The sequence below is a fragment of the Ambystoma mexicanum genome, chromosome 8 (genome assembly GCF_040938575.1).
Source record: "Ambystoma mexicanum isolate Mex_15411 chromosome 8, UKY_AmexF1_1, whole genome shotgun sequence".
NCBI classification, from domain to species: Eukaryota; Metazoa; Chordata; class Amphibia; order Caudata; family Ambystomatidae; genus Ambystoma; species Ambystoma mexicanum.
Genome location: NC_090929.1, coordinates 926421495 through 926448098, shown reverse-complemented (window position 1 = coordinate 926448098; position 26604 = coordinate 926421495). Strand labels below are relative to the sequence as shown.

At 40.7% G+C, this 26604-nt stretch overlaps 1 protein-coding gene across 2 annotated transcripts in view; it reads left to right on the top strand.

The window, feature by feature from the left end:
* The window catches only part of NRG3 (neuregulin 3), a 2179015-nt gene that overhangs the window by 777371 nt on the left and 1375040 nt on the right, over positions 1–26604 (top strand). For both annotated transcript variants that reach the window (XM_069610825.1, XM_069610826.1), the window contains exon 2: positions 1789–1918. In XM_069610825.1, coding sequence (XP_069466926.1) covers positions 1789–1918 — 130 coding nt within the window. The remainder of the gene's footprint in view (positions 1–1788; positions 1919–26604) is intronic.

Below are 26604 nucleotides of genomic sequence, written 5' to 3'. Positions count from 1 at the left end.
ACACTGTGCTAAGAAATGAACTATTTGGGTTGAGAAGTCGTTACAGTCTGAAGAATGCTATCTTCTATTTATTTGTAGTTCACATGCACTGCATGTACCTCATGAAATGTATTTCTCTCTTCACTCTGATCAGCTCAATCTACTGCCAAATTCCATACATCCTCCCTCATTTATTTGCTTCCTCCAATCATCGATCGTACTCATACTCATTACATCCAAATAGAAGACCGGATCTCATTGAAATGCACCACATTTCATTCTCTGCATCCCAGTACTTTGGGACATGCTGCACTTTGTACCTCTGTATACATTTTATAATTAGTACCTGGAGAGGAAACAATGTGATTGTAACAAGCATTGGCACATGCCGAGTCGTTAACAGGGCGCAAAGCCTTTTGATCCTCAACGCATTCTTGAATGGCTGCCAGCGAAAGGGAGAAGTGACAATGTGTAGTCCCTTCTCCTGTTCCATGGCAGCCATCTTCTTTGTTTACTTTTTTCTCCCCTTTTCAAGGGCAGCCATGGAATGGGAGAACAGACTACGCATCTCACTCCATGGTGGCCATGTTTATTTTCAGTTGCTAAATGCCAAAGTGTTTGTCAACTGTAGAAAGAGACTATTAGTTTCCTGGTCTAACGGGATGGAGTACTAATAGCAATAAGCCCCTTGCTGAGGGGCATTACCGCTTACAGTAAGGTCCTGGGGCCTAACTATGTGGAACAGGACATTAGCTAAAGCAGTAATGCCCACCCCATGTTAGGGCTTATTGCTTAATTATTACTCTGAATGCACTTATTATCTGATTCAGGATTATCATGTGTAGCACCTCATACAATCAAGGGGGTCTCAATTGAACACACCTCTGTTTGAAACCAAAAGAACAATCAAACAAACATCAAAAAGACCAAAGGCAGCAAATGGTTAGCATCCGGAATTATGTGTTTCTATGAATTCCAACACTTGGTGGACAAATATATTAGGGTTGATTAGAGGTCACTGTTTCTGCTAAGAAAATAGGCAAAGTCTATTATTTTCTAATTCTAGCTACGGTTGCAGCGAACAGTGTTACTAAAAACGGAGTTTGTCTTAATGCAATTGCACCACTGAACATGTAATCTTATGATGCTACATTAATGGGCTTTGCTACTGATTTACCACAATGTTACAAATAAACATGTTTGTGAGATATGGCAAAGAGAATAACTCAAACTGTTGAGGAAATTATTGGTAGGTTTTAAAATTACGCGATTGTCTGGGTAATTTGAAAATGACAACCTTTATTGAATTTCAGAGACTGGTTTTCATAATCAATGATTATGCTATTAATTAAAATTAAACTGGTAGTGAAATAAAGAAGAATATATCGTATTTTAGGAACAACATTGTTATTAAAATTTCAATGCATGAAAATGCATTGAGAAGTCTTCATTGCCACATAATTTAACACCTGGTATTTACATATGTTGTCAAACTAGAAATACACTGATGTGGATGATAGTATTATTCATTAATCTAGAAATATATCAATTGAACAACATCTACCAATTTACTGTGACTTGGTCCAGGCATGTTTTGAATGTTAATTGTGTTCTTGGTCCTGGTCAATCACTTTGTGGTGCAGTTCATATATTTTTAGCTGATTCAAAGCTCATATTGATTCAAAAATATGAATGAGTTCTGGCACAACTATTTAACCCAGAATGTCATTTTTTCAATCTAGACTAAGTAAATGGATGGCATTTTAAAATGAACATGGTTTATTTATTTATTTTCATTTTCATTTATAGATACCACTACTTATTCCACTGAGAGATCGGAGCACTTTAAACCCTGCAAAGATAAGGATTTGGCATACTGTCTGAATGATGGGGAATGCTTTGTCATCGAAACCCTTGCGGGATCCAACAAACACTGCCGGTAAGTTATCAGACTATTATTTTGAAACAAAGTCATGCACATACTGCAAAAATGTGAGGCAATAGTAAAGTTTATGGGAATTGGTAACATAAGATGGACAAAATATGACTAGTATTGCTTAACATTTATCTGGGCAGGAACATTAGTGAAATGTACATATATCAATAAACAAGTATACAATTATGAATGCAGATGCATAAGATGTCTGCTCTCTAAGATATGTTGGGCCTGATTTACAAAAGTGTTATTCAATAGAAACATCTCATTGAGAAATGCTTTGTAAATCAGGCCCGTTGTGTATTATTATTAGATTTATTGAAACGTGATCATTTTCAGAGTTGTAATACAATGTAATTAATGACAGCAGCGAACTCTAGGAGTTCAGTGTTGTTCATTGATAACATTGCATTCGTTGTGTACACATTATTCGTTCATATTGACCCAAGACAATAGCAAAAGCAGGAACCTTCTGAATGAGCCACTAACGATAACCAATGAAACCGTACATTTGTACAAGAAACCACATTTTAATAAATTCACTGCAGTTAAACAAATATCACAAACTTTGTGTGAAAAGTATATTTAAAGAAAACACAGCATTGAGATAACTTGTATGTAAAGTTATGCTTTTAATTAACATTGGCATTTACTTAGATGTTGTGCTGTTCAAATAAAAGGTTAATGGTGGCACCGCTCTTGTGGACAAACTATGTATATTCTTTTGAAACTTAGTTAAGGAGCCTTTCAATGTGGACATTCGTCCTGATTTGCAAACAAGTTTTACAATGGGGCAACCCCATTGAAAAGTGCTTTGTAAATCAGGCCCATTGCCTTTTCTAGATGAAAGGTAGTGATTTATTTAGCATTATTTTGTTTTCAATATGCAACACTTGTATTACGTGCATACATTTATTTGCACCTTTGTTTCTGTAAGAAAGCAGCATAACGTAGTATCAACAAAGACAATACAATCTTCTTAAACACACATTGGGTAAAATGTTCAATATGAACAAATGCAATAAATAGAGATATCGTACTGATTGTGAGTCTGGAAGTAAAGGTTCCTTGTATATTTGCAGTAACTACATTTCAATTCGTCTGGAAGCTTAAAATGAATGAGTTATTTTCAATGAAAGAGACATTATGAATTAGCCAAAAACAACAGTAGCTGTATGAAAATCAATCAGACAAGGGTTGTTTTTTATGTAAAATAAACAAACTCATTGCATTTGTGTTCTCAAAATATTTCAGACTATTGCATGCTTTTGGTAGGAAGATGTGCATTTTGGGCTTAATAGCTTAGTTAACATAATGGGCTATAACTCTGACAGGGGGCATAATAGAGGCAGCTTCCAATTTAATTACTTGCTTAAAGTAAACCTACCTTTATGAAAAGAAAATGAGCATTGTAAAAATAAATCTTCAATTATTAGAAGTGGACAGGACAATACAAAATAAATTAAGTTATATTAAGAGCTCCTATGCATTTTAATATCCCTATACAGCTATCTATATTCAGCATTTCCTGCTGAAAAAGCAGCCTGTCGGAGTGAGTTGAGTCCGTTAACACAGGGTTGAGTAATGTGTCTGTGTCCGTGAGAGAAAGAGAAAGAGGGAGAGACAGAGCGAGACAGAGGGCCTCATTACGAGTCGAGCGGTAGCCTTGCCGGTAAAACTTGCAGGCTGCCGCCGGACTCATGGGGATTTACCGGCTCTGGACTTGCTGGAATTACCGGGGCATTACAGACCTGGTGATCCGGTAATTCCAGAGCCGGAATTCTGTAAACCCCCATTCCCGTGGAGTCCAATAGGACTCCACGGGAATGGGGATGTGGAAACACTGGCACCATGTGGTAATGGAGCCAGTGTTTCTTCTTCACTCTGCGGCCGGTGGCGTTACGTCCACCAGGTCAGACCTGGCTTTTGTAACACCACACGGCCACAGAACTTGTAGTTACGGTTTTACCGGCACCATTATATCCGGACCGGCTAACTTGTAATGAGGGCGAGAGAGTAAGAGAGAGAGAGAGATCAAGAGAGAGAGAGAAATAAAGTCTGGCTTATTTGTTATAATACACTCTCTGTGGGTTTTAGTTAAACACTACTATGTGAGAGATGGCCAACATAATCAGTTACGTATGAACAAATTGATACTTTTGCAGATCAGTTATTTTGGAACTGGAGGGAAAAGAAATCGTTATGCATTCACTTAAATGTGTTCGTAAAGTGTGCCCTTTCCCATGGGGAGAGAGATGCTGTACATAATAAAATCAATTCATAGCCTACAGAAACCAAACATAAAAATAAGAAGACAAGTAACATTGAAGGAATTTCATATAAAGTCATTTCATGTGTACAAACAACTTTTAGTTATACAATTCTAATACAATATTCCAGGACAGCCACATTTGAATGTCGGGATCAGTGAATTAGGGACAAAGTTAACCACAAGCATGATTTTGAAAAATAAGACATGGGGCCTGATTTACAAAAGCCTTTTACAATGACACAATACCATTGAAAACCTGCTTGTAAATCATGCCCACGAGCTGCCAACAACTGAAACCTGAATTTGCAAAAGTAATCTAAAGCATAAAGCATTACCATATGATATGATCTTTGCTCTGAAGGCATGAAGGCAGCTCGTGTTTGGATCTCGGAACATCAGCCACAAATCTTCTGAAAGAACATCTCAGCACCACTTGTTTCACACTAGTTAGAATGTCAGCATGTACTGGATGATTTTAGCTGGTGGATTCTAGACATGGTACAATCTGCTATGAATGTCGAAAGCACTTTACTTTATAAAGAAGAACGATGGATTCATAAAATGCAGACCCACCTATAGGGCATGAATGACCAACGTATTTCACCCACATAGGCCATCTGGGCCTCCATATGTGAAATGTCATCTCATCTTCCTTATTGGGCACTGCTAACCATCTTCACCCAGGTGGCACTTGATCAGTGTGTTGGTCTCCCTGCAAGGAAAGGAAAGTATACCCTAGCTGTATCACATATTTATATTCTTGCCAAGACATGTAATCTAGCATCCATTAAGGAGGGTTTTCCCACAGGTACCATGTGGTCAGATTTCACTTCTATGTAACTTATGATTTTTCTTTTATCCAAACATTAGCACAGTGGATTCTCTACTGTGCCTTTGCACTTGGGCTTTGACCATGTTACTGGGACATTTGCAGCTGTGGTCTAACTATTCCCTTGGTCTACAACAGCAATTTCCTGGACCAATGATGTCCTTCTGTTGGGAGCCCAGCTTCATTAATTGTTGTTTTGCACTAATGAAGCCCATCCAGAAAATAGGGGTCTATACTTTCAACCCATCAGCTTTGATGATATTACTGTGTTTATTCTGACCTTATCACATTTTCAGGTGATGATGTCATCACGGTCTGTAAGGGTATTAATGAGCTCTGTTTATTTAGGGGAATTATTGACACTTTGTATCGCTAGGCGCTTCCAAACGTCCCATTCAGGAAGGTGTCCTCATGATTTCCACTCCAATTTACAGGCTTTTCAGGTCAAAGGTTTACCCTCAGAGGAGGCTGACCTTGTTGCTGAGCCCTTTGGCCAGCTCACTCCCTTTTGAGCACAACCCCAGGCACCTTTAGTTGTTTTCTTTTATCTGGAAGGAATGCCCCTCTAAATCTTCAATACTTTACCTGAAACCTTTTCATCACTTTGGGAAGCTAATTCATGACTGGACCAGGTACGACATTACTCAAGCAGTGTTTTTTTCCAGTTTTTTGTGCAGAACGTAGTGTGCAGCCAGCTATTATTAATATGTCTTTTCTCTCACTATACCGATACCTGTGTTGGGATTTTTCTCTATCCAACATGTTTGAATCAACTTTGTGACCTAGTTTCTCAACAGTGATTGGTTCAATATAAAACACTTGATGAGTGCTCTCGCCCTTATGTGAGGGTAGGCACTTTTTATGAATAGTAAGCTCTATGTGGACACTCTTTGATATTATTTGTATATCAATTTGGGTTGTTTTAAATACAGGGTCTGCTGATCAAATGGTCCAGCCGAAGGCGGTTAAATTAGTTACCCGCCGACACATAATATATGTGTCAACTCTGACAGTGACATTCATTTCTAAATGTATGTTCAACCGTCCTACCTGCGTAGTGCACGGTTGTGTTAAGCTTAGTTGTACTCTGTTCATTTTGCAGTGATTCAGCTCAGGAAGCCAGTTTGCTTTCCATCAATGATACAAGTCAGGAAACAATTTGCTGCGTTGATCAGGGTCGGATTGGTCCCTGGGGAGTGGGGGCGGGTTTCTGGCCATGCCTGGGCTGGTTTGGAGGAAAAAGAAATGGAAAAAAATATGTTTTTTTTCATTTTTTTTTTCTTTTTCCAAAAAGCCTTTCCTCCTTCTTAGGTTGATAAATGAGTACCAACACAGGTTGGGTGATATGGGTGAGGTTGCGTGATATTGTATGCATATTTATTCTATAAAAAAGAGCTTAAGTGTAAGTGCTATACAATAACATATTATCATTTGGCCCTGGACGTCTGCTTGGATTCACAGTAATTTAGTGTACTTAGGGACAATGCCATTTGATGTAACTTCCTGTTTTGTCAAGGGGTGAAAGGTTGTGTTTCATTGCTTCCCGTGATGTCACTTTGGGGTGGGGTCAAATGACATCACTTCTGGTGATGTCATCAGAGGTCAAGGGCCGCGAGGCGTGGGGTGGGCCACATTTTTGTGGCGAGGGGTGGGCCACTTTTTTTTGGGTGATCGGGCCTATTTCTTGTCCCAGTCCGACCGTGGCGTTGATTGCTACTCTTTAATTATCATTATTTTGCTTGTATGTTGGTTTTTTGAAAGTTCACTTCTGATTTAGTGTTTGGATTTCTCATATTTGTATTGACACGTAATTTGCAGTTTTTGAGAATAACATTGCTTTCATTAAATAATTTACTGGCGTAAGTAGCATTTGAGATACAGTCCAAATTGAGACTTACCCCTAACCATAATAGATACAAAATAATGTATCACCATGTTTGTTGAAATGTATGTATTGCATTAATGTTTGTAATAGTTCCTTTGTGAACAAGCCTCTGCTATGTTGACTGTGCTCTGAAATAGTCTATGAGGAAAGTACAATTGTTTGATAAAGGTAGAGATTTTCCAATGGTCTGTCACTTCTGAAGATGGTAACTTCGCCCAACATGTCCAAAGAGCGTGTAGAATACTTGAATGAATTCATTCAGTCACAGGTGAGGGGCAAATCATAGGTTGGCTGCATATTTTGATCATTCATAAATACATTTTTGCAGAAGCCCGGGAGCGATGGACTCTTCTTCAGAAGCTTCGAGTGTAAAGATGCTATGGCTCACTTCCCCTTGGCGCTCTGAGTGTTGCATCAAGCTGGCACAAAGTCCCAAAAGACATTTTGGACTGCAGTTTTTATTTGAATTTCAGATCTAGACAGAAACAAAAAAGTTTCCAATGACTCCAATCGTCCTGTGAACTCTGGCAACCACTCTTACATATAGTCTACTGGGTTTACCACAGAAGATACTGAAATCTATGTGACTCGGCATATTGTTCAATTATCTCAGGAATCCTATATGAATGGACAGTTTTTACTATCTAATTTAACATTTCTCAGAAACACCTGATGTTTGTTGTCCCAGTCTGCTCATAATCCTGATCCTTAGCTAGATGGTATTTCACATTTGAGTATCTCATCATTGAGCAAATCAAGGGGTTCATATGTCTGTGACTTGTTTGACAATTTGGGCCCAGAATGGTGTGACAAAAACTAAGGTTTGGACACTCATGAGGTGAACTTTTGAAAGAGCCAACAATTACCTGTAATTCACTTGATGACGAGGGAAAGTACATATATATGGAACAAGAATCCAGGAAAAATAATTGGAAAAAAGAAACACTGAAAAATAAGACAAATACAGCCTGGAAAGAGTTTAAAACCAAGATGGACAATCACATCAAGTCCAACATTAGAATAGGGATCCATATAGCTGCTTAGAGAAATCATAACAATTCAGAGGATGGTGCAATAAATCTAGTACAAATCCTTCTTTGGGCTGCCAGAATGTAGACATGTGTTGGCTCTATGTTGGGAAGCTCAACCAGGAAATTCTACAAGTTTGCCATAATTAACCATCCGCACAGCATGCAATTAATCTCAAGTTGAACAGGATCCTATCATCTGGCAGGATGCATTTCTTACAGCGAAGAACCACTAGGTGCCGTGTGCAGGTGGAAGTATCAGAATATCGTTTCAGAAGAGTATTAGTCACTGAGGTGAGCAAGTCAGTGGTGGACAGAAAAGTAAATCTATTGCAATGACTGACAATGAGTTTCTTATTTAATGCTGACCCATCTTCAGTCACCCATTAATATTGTCTTCACATTGAACCAACACTGACGTTGGATCCTTCACTCATGGTTGCAGGGTACTTTCCAGTGCTACTCTGCATTCCATGTGATAAGGGAACCTAGCATTCATCCATGGTGTCTGAAAGACAATCATACTCTTTCGTTTTGCTCCACTTCTCATTGTAACATATATGTGTGACCTCACCTCACAATCCAATGGCTACACATCACGGCTTCTAAGTGTGCCATGCAACCCATTCTCCTCGCAGGCTGAGTGCTGTGTTCTGGGACAGGTTCTCTAATGTTTTCATTCAACCCCCTTGATCGTAGAATGTGCAGAGAAGGGGTTTAATAAGTGCTTCTTAAAACACACCATGGGCCCGATTTAAACAAAAGTGTCTTCCCATGAGATTGTCCCATTGACAAACGCGTGGTAAATCACACCCTGTAACAGTTCCAGAAACAGGGCCTGCCCACCTCCCTGCTCATAGTGGCAAACAATTCACTTCAGCTAATCTTTATATCGGAATACAGTCCCAAAAACAACAATCAACAATCAAGATTCAAAATCCCAAATAGATCCCAAATAACATTATTCTAAGGGACATGCATTTACAAGGTCAATAGGAAGATGAACATGAAGGAACATGAAGGGAAAGGGATGTGTCCCTGAGAATACAATGGGAGAATCAGCTGCCTCCACCTGCCTCCACCGGTATTCTTGCGAAAGAATATGCTATTCTGTGATTGGAAGTGAGGACCAACGTGTCCACCAGGTCTGCCTCTTTCCCTAACGTGTTAAAACCTAGATGCTTGGCTTAGACCCTACTCCTGCACTGTCTAGACTAGAACGCAAAATGTTGTTCCGTGTTGTTGTTCAAATACAAATTATTGTTATCCCTCAGCTCAAACTGGAGGACATTTCCATGTATCAATCATTAGAACATGATCCCATAAATTCTCTGCAAGTCAACTTTGAACATGGGTTATCACTTGGAAACCATCTTATTGTACCCCTCACCTTATTGCAGAGTTCCTCTTCAAAGTAGAACTTCACCATAATGGTGCCAAATTGGTGTCGCATCCAATAAACACATGGTGGAGGTCAGAGCAGCTGTAAATACCCTTCAGGATTTGACTGTCTGACCAGGCTTTTCCTGAAGGCAATAACCTCTCTCGGTGATCTTCATACTCATCACTCTCTGAAGTCCTCAGCATTACCTTGGGAAACAGAATGAAACATTGACCTGCTTATTGCAGGTTAATGACCATTTACAATATTCCTAAAACAAATTTGCTTTTGAAATCACTGAATTTCAGAATTTCAATATATCCCAGCCAAAATAATCCACTAACTTGTGCAACTTCTGTGCCGTGCCAACAATATTGAAGGATATAGATAGGTGAAGATTTAAACAGGTATACCAAACCAAAATGCACCTGTGAACACAGTTGCAAATGAAATTACCGGAGTTGAGCACAACACGTATGGTTGACAAACAGTGATACTGTGATCAAAGTGTTTTAATAAATAGCAAACGCAAATGTGACATTTTTGTTTCAGTTAGCCTCACAGACATTTCGGTGCCTGCTTTGCAGCATGAGTAAATATACATGTCAAATGCCAGGCCTGCAGGACTCGCAGAAGTAATATTCCATTCATCTATCAGCATACACAAACAACTAATCTCTGATGCATCCACAAAACGTAACACCATCAGAAACAAAGACCCGCCTCTCAACACTGAAAAGACAGCTTAGCTTACCATAGAAAGAAGGAACTTTTCTTATACACTGGTAGAGAAGTGTTCAAAGAATCTACAACTTGAAAACCGAGGGGCTGATTCAGAGCTCTGTGTAAAAATAGAAAAATGCTGTTCTAAGCAGGAACAACACACTTCTTAAATGCACCATATTCTGACAAACTAAACGTGTGATGCAAGGACATGACATTCTCAGCTTTTGCGTGTGTCTGATTTACGGCCAGACAATTGCCCTGGCAACCATCAGAAGTGCGAGTGGATTCTGCTGGCAGAGTACTGTTGTTGCATTTCAAAATCAAGGCACCTGTGATGTGGCATTAGCATCTACTGCACACGCGTTCCCCTTATAATTATAGCATTTCCCAGACTTCAACACCACTTGTTTAATTAACCAAACGCTTATGGACTATTTTATAAAGTAGAAAAGTGTCCGCCTTTTAAAAAATACGTGCAGTCATACGGCTGCCCACGCTGCCTGCTCCATGAGAGATGTGAGCAGCTCGGACGCTTCACATATCCTAGCCAGTCTTTCCACCCACTTCAGAATGGTGGTGCTGAAAATTGAAGAGGAGAATCCTGGCTTTCTACACTGCGTTTAAGACCAGCTCCGAATCAGGCTCCGACTTTCAGCAGGGCTGCAGAGAGACGCTAGTGAGCAGTGGAACAAAAAAAAAAAAACGGTTTGAAACTCTTGTTTCCACTTGCCTACACTAAGATGTCTTTCCTTTCTTTATCAGGGCTACCTAATAAGTCCAATTCAGAACTTTGCATTCCCTGTTTTGTGTAGGTAATACACCCCTGTACGTCTGCCTATCTAATTTAGCACCAATTGTGTAATTGTGTGGCCTTGCTTGCATTGTAATACATAGATTATACTACTGTTTTTTTTCAGGCTGGGAAAATTCAAGGAAAGAACCATCTCATCTCCATAACAGGCAGAGTAAGATTTCATTTCTGTAGACCAATGGATAATGTATGTGCTTCCTTTCCTTAGGAGCCTTGTTATGTGTTGTACCCCTCCAGCGTCCTAAGAGAGAAAATAACTGCTCAATTATCAGTCATGGGAAATGCATGAACGCCAATTTCTCCAGCTGCTCGAAACGCTGACTGTAGTCTTTTCAGTGAAGATGCTTTATTATTTTTCAAATATTTGTACAAAGCCGTCTGTAATGGCTGCCTAAAGAGCATGATAGATACAAGTTTGAAATAACTCCAACTTGCTGATCATCTATATTTGATCTTGCTTCGGTTAATATGCCTTCATAGGCATCAGCAAAACATTATGGACCCAATTCATGGAAAATTGCACATTTTTCCAGCAAAGGCTGCATGCGAGAATGACACTTCACAAGCCTGCCTACTGAATAAAAAATGTGCGCTCCGCTAATTCTCTGAATTGTCTGTGCAAAGTAACTGTATACGCAGTCGCGGCTTTAACGCCCTCGACAAGCCCCCATGCAAAGGAAAAACTGCCAGAAGAGCTACCTGTGCCTGCTCACCCAGGCACAAATGCATGTGCCATTCAAACAGTGCATGGAGTCCCCTGTAAGCGGACCTGCATCTCGGGGACCTGGCATGGGGTCCCCCGTAACTGATACCTGCACTCCAACAACATGTACATTATGTATCGTAACTCGTGTCAAATCTGCGTGCAAACCCCGAAATCCGTTTCTACACCACACTGCATACGCGCACCCCTAAATCCGATCTGATCCCCGACTGCGTACACAAACCCCTAAATCCAACATGCAAATCCACCTCTGCACTGCAATTCCTATGCCCAAGTGTTCCTATCCCTGCCTTCGGGTGCCGGAGAGATGGAGGGATTTGCATGGGCATTTCACAAGTGAGAGGTTGTACAGTCACATCCATGAATATGCTCTGTCATGTGCATTTGTGGGTGTGCTATGGACTGTCTTTGGCCCGTCTCTTATAATGACCACTTTCTCTCTTGTTCTTCATTTAGCGAGTTCCAGCCCCTACTCCACCCTCTGCGCAGGCCTCGCTCACGATCTGTGTGGTGTATTGGGCAAGGCACTTGGCAGCTGGCAGAGCCACACTGTGCCTGCGCGAAGTCCCCGCAAGTTCTGATAAAGTGCTGCACAGTTCATTCCCTGAATTGACAAACAGGGTTTTGAACGCAGATACGGCATGCATATCTCTGAGTTTCCATGCAAATAATTCCATGAAACGAGCACTGTATGTTTGTGGATATTACATCCGTTCACATCATTAAATAATGTCAATTAATTAAACACATTTAGGATATCACATAACATTTTGCAACAACACCTGGAGCAAAATCAACCTTTCATATGCCAGTCTGTATGGTGCAGCAATGCTCTGTTCTTTCCATTCTAAGAAGATGTGATGGATATGTGTTGTGTTAATTATATATTTCACCCCCTCGTCTAAATCACGCATGCTTTACATTTTAATTCAGAGCTTCAGCTAGTTTATACATTTACTTTATTCAATTAAAGCAAATTGGATTTCCTTCTTCCAGTCCACTTTGGAGAGAAGATGCTGCTAAAAAGGAAAGCCTTAAATGTCTACATTGCCACCAGCCAAAAGTGTTAAAATACCAGCAATCTGGACACATGTTTCTATTCTTTGCAGCGTGCAACACACCAAAACACCAATTGTATTTATTTATTTATTTTTTATTTTTTTAATACCCAGATACACCACTAAAGCAGTGGTTCTGGAAGAAGTTTCAGAGTGGGGGCCCTGGCCAGTGATGTCATGTCACCAAATCATAGGGGCAGTGAGCAAACCTGACGCTACTGAGCCAGCAGGTGTAGCAGTTGTGCCAATTCCCTTATGTGGAGTGGTCATGATGTGGGGACAATCCTTCAGTGTATTTTTTTTAAAATCATATTATCTAGTTTATTATTAGAAGCCCATTTACCAACATATCATCAATGTATAGTATGCCATGGTGTGTGCCCATTGCGAGAACATGTTTTACCACTGAAATGGGTTCTTAAATGAGCCTTCAAGTTATAGAAATATGGCTATGGCAAAGAAACAAACCGCTACACTAACTAACTGGTCAGTATTTGTCTGCCGTTTCTGCACCATCTTCCAACATGGTGGATACAGTTTAGTCCTTAAATACATGAATGCAGGGAGTACATGTGCGCAGGAGTACAGCCGACATTGGCAACCCTTTGCCACTATTGTCTCTAAGTGCACAGATTTTACACGTTCTGCTTGCACCGAAAACAGGGTAAATGCATTCGCAGAAATGATCTGCAGCCCCGGCTTATCCAGAAGCCTTCTCCTAATAATATTCAAAGGGCCTGGGTGCTGTGCTCTTCATATTCAAAGAAAGCTATCACTATTTTAAGGACATGCCAAAAAGTGGTTAAGTCCATGAGGCAAACACTTATGATGTAGCGCAGAGAGTTAAAAGCAGCAATGACTGTACAGTGCCTCAATCATGCTAGAGACATATATCCAATGAAATGTGCACAGCATTGTATCGTGTCTGTCTATTAAGTGTTCTGTTTAATGACGCAAACTGTTTGTTATGAGATAGAATGGCTGCTAAGTGCAGACACTTGGCATGTGATACTTACACAAAAAGCAACCTGGAATGTCTGTTCCGCTTAGTGGGAGAATTACAAGTTTCTCTCTCACTACAGGCACATGATACCAACAGATTACAACTGTATTATGCTCTTAGATTGATATATTGCTTAACTATCATTGCAGCTTAGCCTGCATCACCTAAATTCAGGATAGGCATGGTAGAAGCTGTGAAACATGTTTTTTCATAATTTCATTTTTCACCATACTGGTTCAGGAGGATGAAAAGGAGTTTGGATGCCATGTTAATGAAAAACGTGGACTTTCTGCTGCAAATGAAAAAGCTGCCAGTGGTGCACTATTGAAAGTTAAATTCCTCTTCCGATAAGGACTGGTGCATTTATTACATTGTCCATGTAAAGTGTGTATGAGTTTGAGAGCATGTATGAATGAGAATGCAGTCTGAATGTTCTGAGTAAATGATTGATTGATTGAGAGAGAGGGTGTATGGGTGGGAGACTGGTCGGTGAATGGGTATAAGTGTGATTGTGTGCGTTAGTGAGTAAAGCTCGGGCCAGGGGGCCTTTGGAGCATGGACATTTGCTTACAGTTCGATGACGTGTTTACTGGCATTTTTGGACCAAGCCATCATAATAAGTGTTATCATGTGGAGGAAGGGTTCTAGTGAATGGTTTATACTACCATGAGACATGCAGCCTAGATGCTTTATTTCTGTGATATGCCATGTGTTGATGGTGTTAAGAGCAATGCCAATATGATGACTGTTCTGACATGGGGGAGTGGGTACATCTGTGGATCCAGCAGGGGATAAGCCAACACCATGAGTGTTCTTACATGAGGGTGCCTTTGTGCAGCCAGGAAGAACATGTTTTTTTTTTTTCACTGGAACCAAGGGAAAAGTCAACACATTGAGTGCTCTTGTATGTGTGCATTATGGGCAAAGCCACATGATGAGTGTTCTTGCATCAGTGGATATACTTGAGCGGAGCCAGCAAGGATGTGTTTATTTTATTGTAGCATGACATTTTTACTAGCATTAAGTGCAAAGTGAACAGGAGTATATTCATATGTACAGATACTGTCATATATTGGCAGAACCTGCATGAGCATGTTTTATTATAGTAATACAGGCATTTTGAACATGTTTTAGTTGGAAATACTAGCATATTTTTGTGATGCCAGCATATACATGTGTGTGCAAATTCAGCATGATTTGTTTTCTTTTATAATGAAATGAGTGGCAAAAGGTATAAGGAAAATGTTCGTGTGAACAGTTGATGACTTGAGAACTAATGGACTATTTAATTACTGTACATAACTGTACAAAACTGATTGCAAACATGTGTTTTTTACTCAATATTCACTGAAACTGGATTGCAAAATGCAACATTGTATCTATCCCATTATTTAAAAAGTGTTCTTCGGGGAGAACATTTCCAAACCCCAACTTAATTGGTTCGGGTCCCTCACTGTGCTCAGAAGCTCCCACATACTTGGTCAAGAAAAAAACCCCTTCTCTCTGTGGGCTCCTCTTGGGAATAGCCAAACTACATAAGCTGCAGACCCCAGTTTATAAACAATCCTGGCTTTGCCTCACCCTCCATTCCATGCAGTGAAGTGGATATATGCAATAGAGGCCCACAGAAAAGATTGGTGATTCCAAATCAAGGTCGGATCTCCCAATACATTGCACATAGCAACTCATTGCAGTAAACATATTTTACAAATGGCGAACATGATCAATAGGATTGGCCCAAGCAGCCGTTGCCACGTAAAGGTAAATACAGGAAGTGGTGTTTTCCATTTTGGAATGGGAACAAAGGGGATGTAGAAGGCTATGTTCTGTGAGCATGGTGGGTACAACCTCAAGGTGCTTTGAAGTGTATTGCAGCCATGCTAATAAGTGTCAGCACTCTCTAATTAAGCCATGCCCATTATAATGAGACATCCCTTGAAATCCCTTTTTAAAGTATACTACACTTGCTGAAAAATACCATACAGTTCCATTAAAACTATTACCACTCCACAGAGGAGTGTTGCTCTGCCGCATTAGAGAACTAGCAGTTTGGATGATAACTGGAAGGTTAAGTCAACCCAGCTGTCTTTCAAACCCTCGACCTGCATATTGAAGACATATTTGAGCTGCAGACACGTTAACACACAAAGCCTGTCTCCATCAAGAGCATTATCTCAATGAGCTACACTTCAGCCTGATTTTCACAGAACGTGAGCAAATTAAGTAACTTGTAACACTTGCCTTCATTTGTCACTGGCATTGCTTTAGGCCTATCCGATAAGTAAGGGTCTGTCCTGCATGCAAATAAAAAGAGATGTATACATATGTTGGTGCCTTTGAGTGGCTGGTAGGTCTGGGGCATGTTTCTTCACATGTCAGTCATGTCGCACAGAGATGTCATGAAAGGTTTTGCATTACAATCACTAAGCAGACATCTACCAGGGCAATTCAAGTTGTTCACACTGCCCCCAGTGTTCATGTTGAGGGAGAGATGATTCCAGACATTGCTTCTATTCAATCATCTGACTCTGTGTTGACACCGCAAAACAATGTAAGTCGCTACTGCTAACAGTAAAATAACGATTTTGAGAAGTGTATGAACTGCCTCCATGAAAAATTATGCAAGTGCTGCCAAGAAATGGTGTAACCGTTCCTTTAAACATCCATGATTATGTCCATATTGTTTTCATAATGTCTTGTTTAAAGCATATAAACCCTACTAAGTAACAGGTCTCTACTATTAGCCCTGCTAGACAATATAGGCACTCTTCCTCAATAGTATGGCTGCCTACATCTGTAGTGCTGGTAGCTCCTCGCATTGCATTCTGAAGAGCAAAACAACTCCCAAAGAGGGATATGGTGGGCTCAGACTCAGTATCCCAGCGGATGGGTGGGGATCTGGCTGACTTTGAGGCCTGACACCCTTCCCAGAATAAACGAGAACTCATCCAAAAGAAAGTTAGAACTGTGGTTTATTGCAAATAAATCAACAGGGATCAACACAAGAAAAATTCTCCAGTACATCTCAGCTCTCCATGGTGTGCCCGGCAGTTTTATACATGTGTGACATAAACGCCTGGGCCCTTCCCCAAAAAAACCCTATCATCACTGGGGATTGGGTATTGAGACCACTATTACCTATAGAGGATACCTATAGAGGTTGTTCTACTGGTCCTTGCATGGTAGGTGGCAGGCCTGTCCCATACCCAAAAACGATCTATTATATTGTTGCAGAGTAATGGGCTTACATTGGTTCGTACCCTTTGCCATCCACCCCTTAATTTCTAAGCTGTTATGTTTAGGACTGACCTCCCCAGGCCTGGGAGTCGATTTGGTACCCAGCCCTCTGTGCACCCCTTCAAGGTGATGTGAATGATTATGTGCCTGTATTGTAACTTGTGTGTACCACCTTTGCCTATGAGATTGCGCTCCTTACATTGCAACACTTGTTGCCATCTGTGTTTGGCTTGCTGGGATCGGCTCTTTCCCGCCACGGGTGAGTGTCCATTGTCTCTTCTGACTCTACGATATGTTTAGGAATCACAACATCGAGCTCTTCAGCTTGCATTCATGAGGATTTATTCAGTTTCTCTGCAGCTGGTACCTTTGTCGTCTTACGATTGGAAAGTGTCTGCATATCCCTGACCTTGGCTGTGAGTCTGCTTCGTGCTATCTGCAGCCTGAATCAGCTCTCCTCATCTCAGGCTCTGTGGCCTTTGGGCCTTCTTAACTTTTCCTTAGATTTATAATATGATTTCTACATGTTCATGTTATTCTCATTACTCTTTATGTTAGTCACACCTGGACCTATCAGGTTCTATATGTACCCCTGTGGTCCCAATGGGCTGCTGATGCGTTTAAGCATCTGCAAGCTTGCTCAGGATCTCTTGAGCTTTGAAACTCTGCATTACTGCATTTGGCTAATGCAAAGATAATAAAAGCATCGACAGTATGTATATGTATATGTCCTCTAGCTAACTGTGTAAGCATATTCTTCATGTATACGAGTGTGTGTCTGTGTAATGCGGCGCAGGACTGCGAGTGCGCTTCATGACTGACACTGCTACATCGTGGTATCATTAATGACTTCAGCATGGTGGTTTCTTGGTGCTTAGTCGAGGCGGTCCATATAGGCGTTTCTATCCCTGATCTCTGTTTTTTCTCCCATACCTGTGAAGAGCGTGCATTGGATTTGGTCTGTATGGCTAAGAGGATACCTTTCCGTGGACTTGTCAATCATTGGTGCACTTGGGATTCGTCTGCAATAAGATGGGTGGCTGCCAGAGTTCCTGGCTCTTCGTTCTGGCATGAATCTGGGGGTGAGGAGGGGCATTCTTGGGACCCTCTCTTCAAAAGTGTTACATTTGAGTGCCAATGTGGCCTTTTTTGGTGTCTGAGATCACAGCCCAGCTGGTTATTTTGACTCATGGAACTGGCACAGTGTGATTTAAAATCCATCATCTGCCATACAGTCTACGATAAATGCACACATGCAAGCCATTTTTCTTTGAGGCTCTTGCCTAATTTTTTAGACATTCGAAGGCTATTGCAGCACTGAATCCAAAATTTTGTAACAAGAACAAATGAATATTGTGGTATAACTATATATATTTTGAGGCATTTATGCTTCATTGAAATAGTAATAGGCAGCTCCCAAGCTTAGATATGTCCTTTTTTGTTGTCCTTAGTTTGCCTCATTTTAAAAAATATTGTCCTGGCATGAAAAGTTCTTTCATATAAACTTTGTGTGGGTCTAATGGTCACTGGAGCTAAGGGCTCTGGATATCAGACATAGATTTGTCGTTCAGACTACAATATGTGGCAGATGGGTAAAATATAATTTTTAGCGCCTGTTTAGTTGTATTTTCACATTTTGTGGCACATGTTAAAATGACACATGTTGCTTTCTTTAGCGAAAACATATTTGCTATAAGCTCAATTGCTTGTTGTTTTCGGACAGTCCAACCCTAATTAATGCACCTTGGAAACACAGGTAGGTGAAAGGCTGCATTACAGCCAGAGATAAAGGGAACACAATTGCAACTCCAGCCTAAGACACACTTTTCTAAATGCTACTGACGTCTCACACAGTCAACCTTTTAACAGTGGTCGAAGTGTATGAAAAGAAGGAGTGGAACTCTGTTCCCAGCTGGCCTACCCCCCTTCACCACAAACCCCTTTGCCACGCCCCTTCCCACGTGCCTTCCAACCCCCCCCCCAAACAAACGCACGGCGCTCTTTAAAGATATTTTCAGTGAACTGCACCGAAGTGCTAGTTTCAACTTCATCCAAACAATTTTATTTTGAAACTAAGCCATTCAGGAAATGTTTCTTTTGAAAATGAAAGTATGGGAACAGTAAACCTTAGTAAAAAAAAAAAAGTAGAGATGCACCTCTCCTAACCCCTCCCGCCCACTTCGACCTCTGCCTTTTAAGAACACAACTGCTGTCAAATAGTCTCTAATATTAGAAAACAATGTAAACATATTTTTGCAGAAACTATCACTGTGGTGAAAATGAAGTCAAATCTTTAGATTGATAGAACGTTTACAAACGTCCATGTCCACCATTAAAACTACCAGCCTTTTAAGTGACGCAGCAGACGACATGGAAAACCAAAACATTTCTGGAATACCTCCTCCATTTGTGAGGTAAAAGGTTAAGAAAAAATATATTCTGGGCCTTCTCTACCACTGCTTCCGTCAAGGAACCTATCCTCTACCTGCATCCTTTCTAAAGTAAATCAAGCTGATGTTCAAGAGCATTAGCAGTCACTGTTGTCTAGAGCAAGCCCCCCCTTGAAGATTGAAGGTGATGGGGGTGTTGCACCACCGCTAGCTCTACTACTTCCAGCACCATTGCACTGGAGTTTGAAGAGCAACCGGCAACCCCTTTCTTCCTTTGCAAAGGCACAAGCTGTCCATTTCGGTACAGGGTAGCTTTCAGCAGCACTCCAGAGAGTGGCGGGTGAGACCTTACCCTTTCAGAGTGTGTTTTGCACTCTGTGCCAGAGAGGCAAGTCACCTAAAGATGCTGTGCCCAGATCACGGCAGTTCTATTTTCCAGCACCTCTCAGTTTGGAGGAGACTGTGCATATGGATCAAGCACACCATTGCGAGAGGGGCACATTGTGTACCACGGCTGATGTTTCTATTCCTATTATAGATCAAACTATTCAGTAGAGAGGGGAGGTTTATGCAGTCACATTTCATGACCTTGTTTCTAATAAGACTATAACATATATAATGTTTGGACACAAAAACGGATACTGTAGCATGGAACCCACACCGAGATTATAGAGGAGAGATATGGAACAGGCACACGTTTCTGGACAATTAAATCGCCAAAAGAAATGCTGCTTCATATTTTGTTTTGTTTGCTTGAGATATCATGCATTCCTCGTCCCCTCTCTCCCTTCTTCTTTATTTACCCTTCGATCATAACAGTCTTGAGGAAATTATTTTTTTGTCATTGCACCCGTGCTTAAGATCTTGCCATGTCTTCAGAAAGCCTATTGTGAACGCTGGACTGTACATTATTGTTCATCCTTGCTTGAAGGCATGAAAGATATTTCAATAATGAATAGTCAAAAACTTGGCAAAGAATTGAATCTCTCAAAATACGGTCTGTTCCCAACGCTTCATATTTCTACAGAAGCTGTCAGAAAGGATTGAGTGCTATCAAGCATGTTAAACCCAAGTAAGCAAGGTTTAATGGCTATTCCGCTCTGCATTGGCTTTGATGTTTGTAAGCACATGGACACTGATTTTGGCTGCGTGGAATTCTTGGGATGCCATTGTTCTATGTGATGACATATTGCGCCTGATTTACACATCGTTTTTCAATGAGATTGCACCATTGTAAAACACTTTTGTATATCAGACCGGTTATCCTAATCATTATTCGAAACCCGTATTATTATTTTATTTTTATTTTTTAAGCATATGATAATGAGTTGGTGAGATTCTTTGTTTGATGAAATATAGCTGCCAAAAACTATCGCCTCATCCAGTGGTATTTCTGAAAATCCACCCAATTAGCCAATTACAAGTTTACCATTGCCGGAATTGGTATTTTGGGAATATGTCTCTCTGCCTTTTAGAAACATCTAACTTTACAAAATCGGACGCTTAACTTTGTAGTTAATTATTAATTTGCCAATGCAATTTATTGTATGCCTATCGAAAATACAGTCATTGATAGTTCTCCTCTTTCAGACTCAGTTTATTACAGATTTGCTAGATTCACGGTTGCTGGGCTATTTAATAGTTTTGAATGTGTAGTGTTTTTTTTTTTTTTTTGGTATTTCAGATGTCATTCTATGTCGGGGGTGTCCAACTGGGGAATGGTGGATGTTCATTGGAGAATATTTCAAATGTATGACTTCAGTCTGAAAGGTGGAATTGAATCACATGTTAGCTAGGTCTATAAGGATAATGTTTAACATCTACCAGCATGTCCTGCTGCAATGCCTATATAACGGTGTTAAAGACTCCCATTGACACATATTACCAGTAGCATGTTCCACCCTGTCATTTGCAGTGGTGCACTTACACAGCACCTCTGCCACTGCAATAGACTGCTAGTCGTCAGGACTGCTGGCAGTAATAACACCACCAGTGGAACACATTTTCTTTTGCTTTTCCAGCAGCTATAAAAATACTGCAAGAGTAATTATGGCAGTGTTATTATAAAGAAAATGATGACGTATGCACAATTGTAATTGGTTATTTATAATGCGCGTAATACTCAGATGTTCCTAAGCGCGTACACAGGGTTTGAACCTGTGTTGTTCCGCATCGCCTTGCCTCCAATACGAGCGCGTTGCCTCTGAGCTATCCTCCCATGACAATTCACGGAATTAATTGTGAACCCTAAAATGCAATCCTCTGCTACATCATTAAATGCACATGTGTGTGTGTGTACATATGGCACTTTCTCTACACATCAATAGCTGGTTAGTTATTGCACCTTTCTTAAGTCCAGGTAAAGGTCAATATTCTTTCGGGAAATATAGATTCGGCCTGGATCGTTCCTTACTGGAGGTGGCTAGCCGTAGTACAGTTGTGCCCGCTGTATTGGTTTTGCTGATAATACTAACCCTGTGGTGTTGTTAACAGCACAGTGGCTTTTAATGGCAAGCGGTATATTCTCTTTATTATTGTGAATGTCATGAATTCTGTTAGTGACAGTTACTGAAGCTATGTGTTTATCAACGACTTTGTAATATTCTAACACATATTGTAACCTTTTACTGGAACGCTCACATTTCAGCCCTATTATGTAAACACTGGAAGTGTTGGACTCTAATGTCTGAGACGTGTTTGGAGTGTTTCAGCTTGCAGTGTTGACATAGTAACACGGCTCCTCGCTTACTCGGAGGCCCACTCATGCAGTGTAAAGTTCGTAATCAGAACAGTGGGGATACTGAATGTTTACGGATGAGGATCCCAAAATCTGATCAGGGCTGCGAAGCAGGGGTTACGGTCAAGAAGCGTGACAATATCCTGGATAAGCCTGGGCAAGTGTTGTGATATGCATTATCCTGCAAATCACCTAGTGACACTTACATGCATTCTCAGGTTCCGCAGGTTTTCCTTCCAGCCTGAATCCGTCCAAATCGCCTTTAAGAGCCATACTTATTCAAAAAAGTTTCAAAGAAGTTGGGACAGGTTTGTTTTTCTTTTGGGAGAACAACAAAGACAACATTACTGATAAAAACTTCTGGAAAGCAGAGAAATGCTAGGGTCAAGAGAGTGGTTGGTGAGGCTGTGTAAGGCAGTAAGCAGAAATCTATGTGTAACCACCAGGACCCAGGTTTGAATCTGGAAATACATATTTCTGCCTTTCATCCTTCTGAAGTTGGTGAAATGAGTAAACCTTGAGTGTGTGGGGGTGGAGGGGGGGTAAAATTACATGCCAGACCAGCAGAGTTTGCCTAATTCAGACGTCAACGCTTTGTGTAATATTCAGGTTTATAATTTTACAATATGAGGAAATCATACTTGGCATGGAGCTGTGGAAAGCCTATGGGGCTGGAAAAGCTTTAGCCATGACCTAGGGGTACACGAAGTATAATTATGTTGAATGTGCCTCAATGAAGACCACTTAGATCATGAACTTAAAAAAAAATAGGAGAGGTAAATGATGCAGGTTAGCAGCACCAGAAGGTCAGTATGGCTGAGACAGAGTCAGTCAGATGTCAAGCATTTACGATATGGTCTCTGACATTCCTTAAAGGAATACCAGTTAGCCAGGTAGGATAACAATGTTCAAAGTAATACACCTTTGAAAAAAAAACATGTATATCTACATGAAGAGTTCTATACATGTCCCCCATAGTAATTTATTTAATGCATGGAAGGTAGCTAGACAGCACATCATTCGTGCTGCAGCACAGCTCCCAGGAAATGAGCAGGCCACCTTTGTGAATGAGGTGACCTGCACATTTTTCAAAGTAATGAAAACACAATAATTCATACTCTGCAGATCTGATATTTGCCTTACTTTGTGTGACATTTCCACTAAATGTTTTTTTTTTTGTTTTTTTGTTAAGAGTGGAATATTTTGCCAGCTGTAACTAACGACGTAATTCTTGTTTCTATTTTAAAGAAAAAGCCAGATGCAAGGCATTACTGATTTAAACCATTTATTTTCTTTGGACATTCCTGGAGGGACAGGTTCTGAACTTCTGGCCTATTCCATTATCTTTCTATTTTGCTTTTAACTAGTTCTGGCGGGGACAGGTCGGACCTATTTAACGCGAGGCATTTAGCAACATTTTATCAGAACAAATTGCCAGACGCTTAACCCGAATCTATCATCCAAATCCCTTTCAAGTTCAGCCAAATACAGTGAACAATCTGTTGATTCAGGGTTGGGCCGGATTTAGTTGGCCAGTCTTAAACTTGAACAATTGTAGTTCGAGATTTCATCCCTGTTTCTTAGTTCCTTTCACTGAACATTGAAGATGTGCACAACCTTATTCATTATGCTTTGGGAACCGCAACCTCAGACTTTAAGTACTGAACCACTGCAACCTGTAATGCACCCTCATCGGCGCATGTCATTGCTGTGTGCCCCTGCTGTTATCTTCTTACCGCATTGTATTACTGACTTCATTCAGAGGTTTTGTTTAGATGCCATGTTGGCATGGTTTGAACAACATGTGTGTGAGGTTGCTGGCGTGTATGTGAGTACATGTGTGTGCACAAAATAGCTAACTCCATTTTATTTATTTCTCATTTTTGCAATGCGCTAAATCGGCCATGGGCCTCAAAGCGCTCATAGTTGCATACGCAGCACATTAATATGGCAAGTTTGTAAGCCTTGATCCTCTTCCATCTGCATGAAAACAGTCTGTCATGTGTACATTCCACTTATTTCTGAAACATGGTGCACACGTTGAAGCCTGCTCTTGGGATGTTATTAATAGTACTTGCCACATCTTTCAAAATACAGCTCACTGAGCAATTCTTCTAAATGTATGTATGCCTAAATACAACCGTATGCTCCCTCTGGCCAGTTCCGTCGGCATCCCCTATGAATAACGGAAACGCTGCATTCGTTTCAAGGGAATTACCCACACATAAGAGCTTATACATTTTTAATCACCATTCCAAATAGTGGAAGCAAATGCTGACTCCAACGTAACCTGGGGTCATTATGACTCTAAGTGCAGCAACTACTCACAGTTATGTGCTGAGCGTGCTTCCAATTTAAAGCAGGCAGTGTACCGGAAAAGACGGTTTTCCTGGACATTTACTGAACCTGGTTTTCGGTTTCGTTTCCCAACATCAAAATAAACCTCAAAGACAGGGGTGAGGGTTATGCTTCAAGAGGCCACCGAAATTGCAGGCATTGCATTTTGCTGGATCACTTTACATTACGTTGTAATTGTAATTTGTAATGGTTTATTTCTAAAGCGCTTTTACAAAAGTGAAGTACTTCAAAGCACTTTATATGGCAAATGCTGGTGATATAAATACGAGAAGTGATATCCACAATTTGGAAAGTTGCTTTAAATGTAAGTGAGTAGCATACCTCATTGGGTTTAATACCTGTTGCAGGTAATCTGCAGCTCGCATAGTTGTATCCTATGGGCGACTCAAATGTTAATACAGTTTTGGATCAACTCAAGGCTGGCAGGAGGGGGCAGTGAATACACTTCATTTGACAAAGCGTATTACTCAACTGCACAAAATGTCACTATTGGTTTTGAACAAATCAACGCTGATTGGGATCTCGAAGCCGACAACACAATTCTACTGCTATGATGTAGTATCTGAACTGCAATGTGCAGTTCAGGGGAACAAATGCACGTTTTGGGGGTCGGAATCAGCGTGGGGCAATTGAAAGGGGCCATGGCCGCAGTATCAAGTGTTTTAAAACTATTACATAAAAGTGACAGGGGAACAAATCAGGGGACAGTGGAATCTGTGATTGCACGGGTAAAGAGGAAATAAGAGTGCATTGGGGAAAATCAGGGGGGGTAGCAGTACAGTTCTAGGTAAATGTAGAAAAATAGGCATAGCATTGTAGATGATGGCATTGCCATTTTGTTAGGACCGTGTACATGCACTTGATGAGTCCCAGAAAGTTGTGATTTCTGTTTTTAAAACTACCATTCCAGTGTTAACCACATGAATTACGTTATTTTGAGAGCATTGGGATCTGCATTTTTATTGGGGCAGCATTAGCATTACTGTAAATACTGGCATCAAAATTGAATGGATGCAATTGAAATGTCTAAACGACAATGTGATTTACGGTGGAAACACTGGCATTGCTTTGTTGAGAATGGTGTCACAAATGTCTTGGACAATGAAGACACCAGCATGAGAATGTATTTTACAGTTACCGGCAACACTGGTATTGCTTTGTTTAGATTATCATCACGCTTTTCTGTGGGCAACATAGATGGCATACGGGTAATGTGTTTTACTGTGGCAACATTAGAATGCATATCACTGTTGAAAATGGCATGATAACGTTGATATGTATTCAAGTGGGGCAGTTTGAAACTCTTTTGACAATGATGAAATTGGCACAATAATACTTAAGCTTGATTTTCTATGCCTTTAATGTGTGTGTCAATTTCTTGTTTGTTACATCGAAATAAATTGCGGTTAATACTTAAACCGACAAGTTAGCACAATGAGGTAAAATGTGTCACTTTACATAACCTACTTAGAGGTGCCAACACCAGTACAGATAATTTTCATTGTGTAGTGTATTTTACCTGTTCTGACTTTATTTGTATTACATAGGAACGATGACGTGCATTACATGATCAAACTCTTGACACAAATGTTGAAGCTAGCACTATAAGCATGTCCAATGTCATGCAAACCCCAATTTCTTTTGTTTGGTTTGTTTGCATCGCTCCCACTGTTAGCCCTTTTGGTCTGAAGAATGTCAACACACGGAATAATTCCAATAAGTTACACTAACCTGATTGAAACTGGTTGGTCTGGAAGCAGCAAGAGCAGCCGACAAGAATTGCCCCGAGGTCCCTGCTCCTCCCCTCACCCGGAAATCAGAACCAGCGAGGAAGGATCACAAACCCCACGGAAACCCTCTGGGGAAGAAAACCCTGGGAGGCGATGATGACCGGAGCTTCGGATGGGAAACTTCTAGTGAATGGGATCCTGGGAAGTCCGTAGCTTGCAGTCCTCTGAAGAGAGAAATAACAGGTAAGTATGAGGAAAAGGTAAGTATTAGAAAATAGAAGGAAGGATGTTCAGAAGCTTACGGGAGGCCCCAAGATGAATTCGGATCCTATCAGTGATCTGGCTCTTATCGAGGTAAAATGGCGAGTGTGAGAGCAGTCCTGAATCCTCCTGAATGGTCTGAGAGAGGAAAAGTGGAAGAAGAAACAAGAACAAGGGGAAAGAAAGTTCCTCCGAACTGAAAGAGAGAAGACTCACTGCAGTTAGCCACACAGGGAATCCGAAGCAGATTGAATGGGAT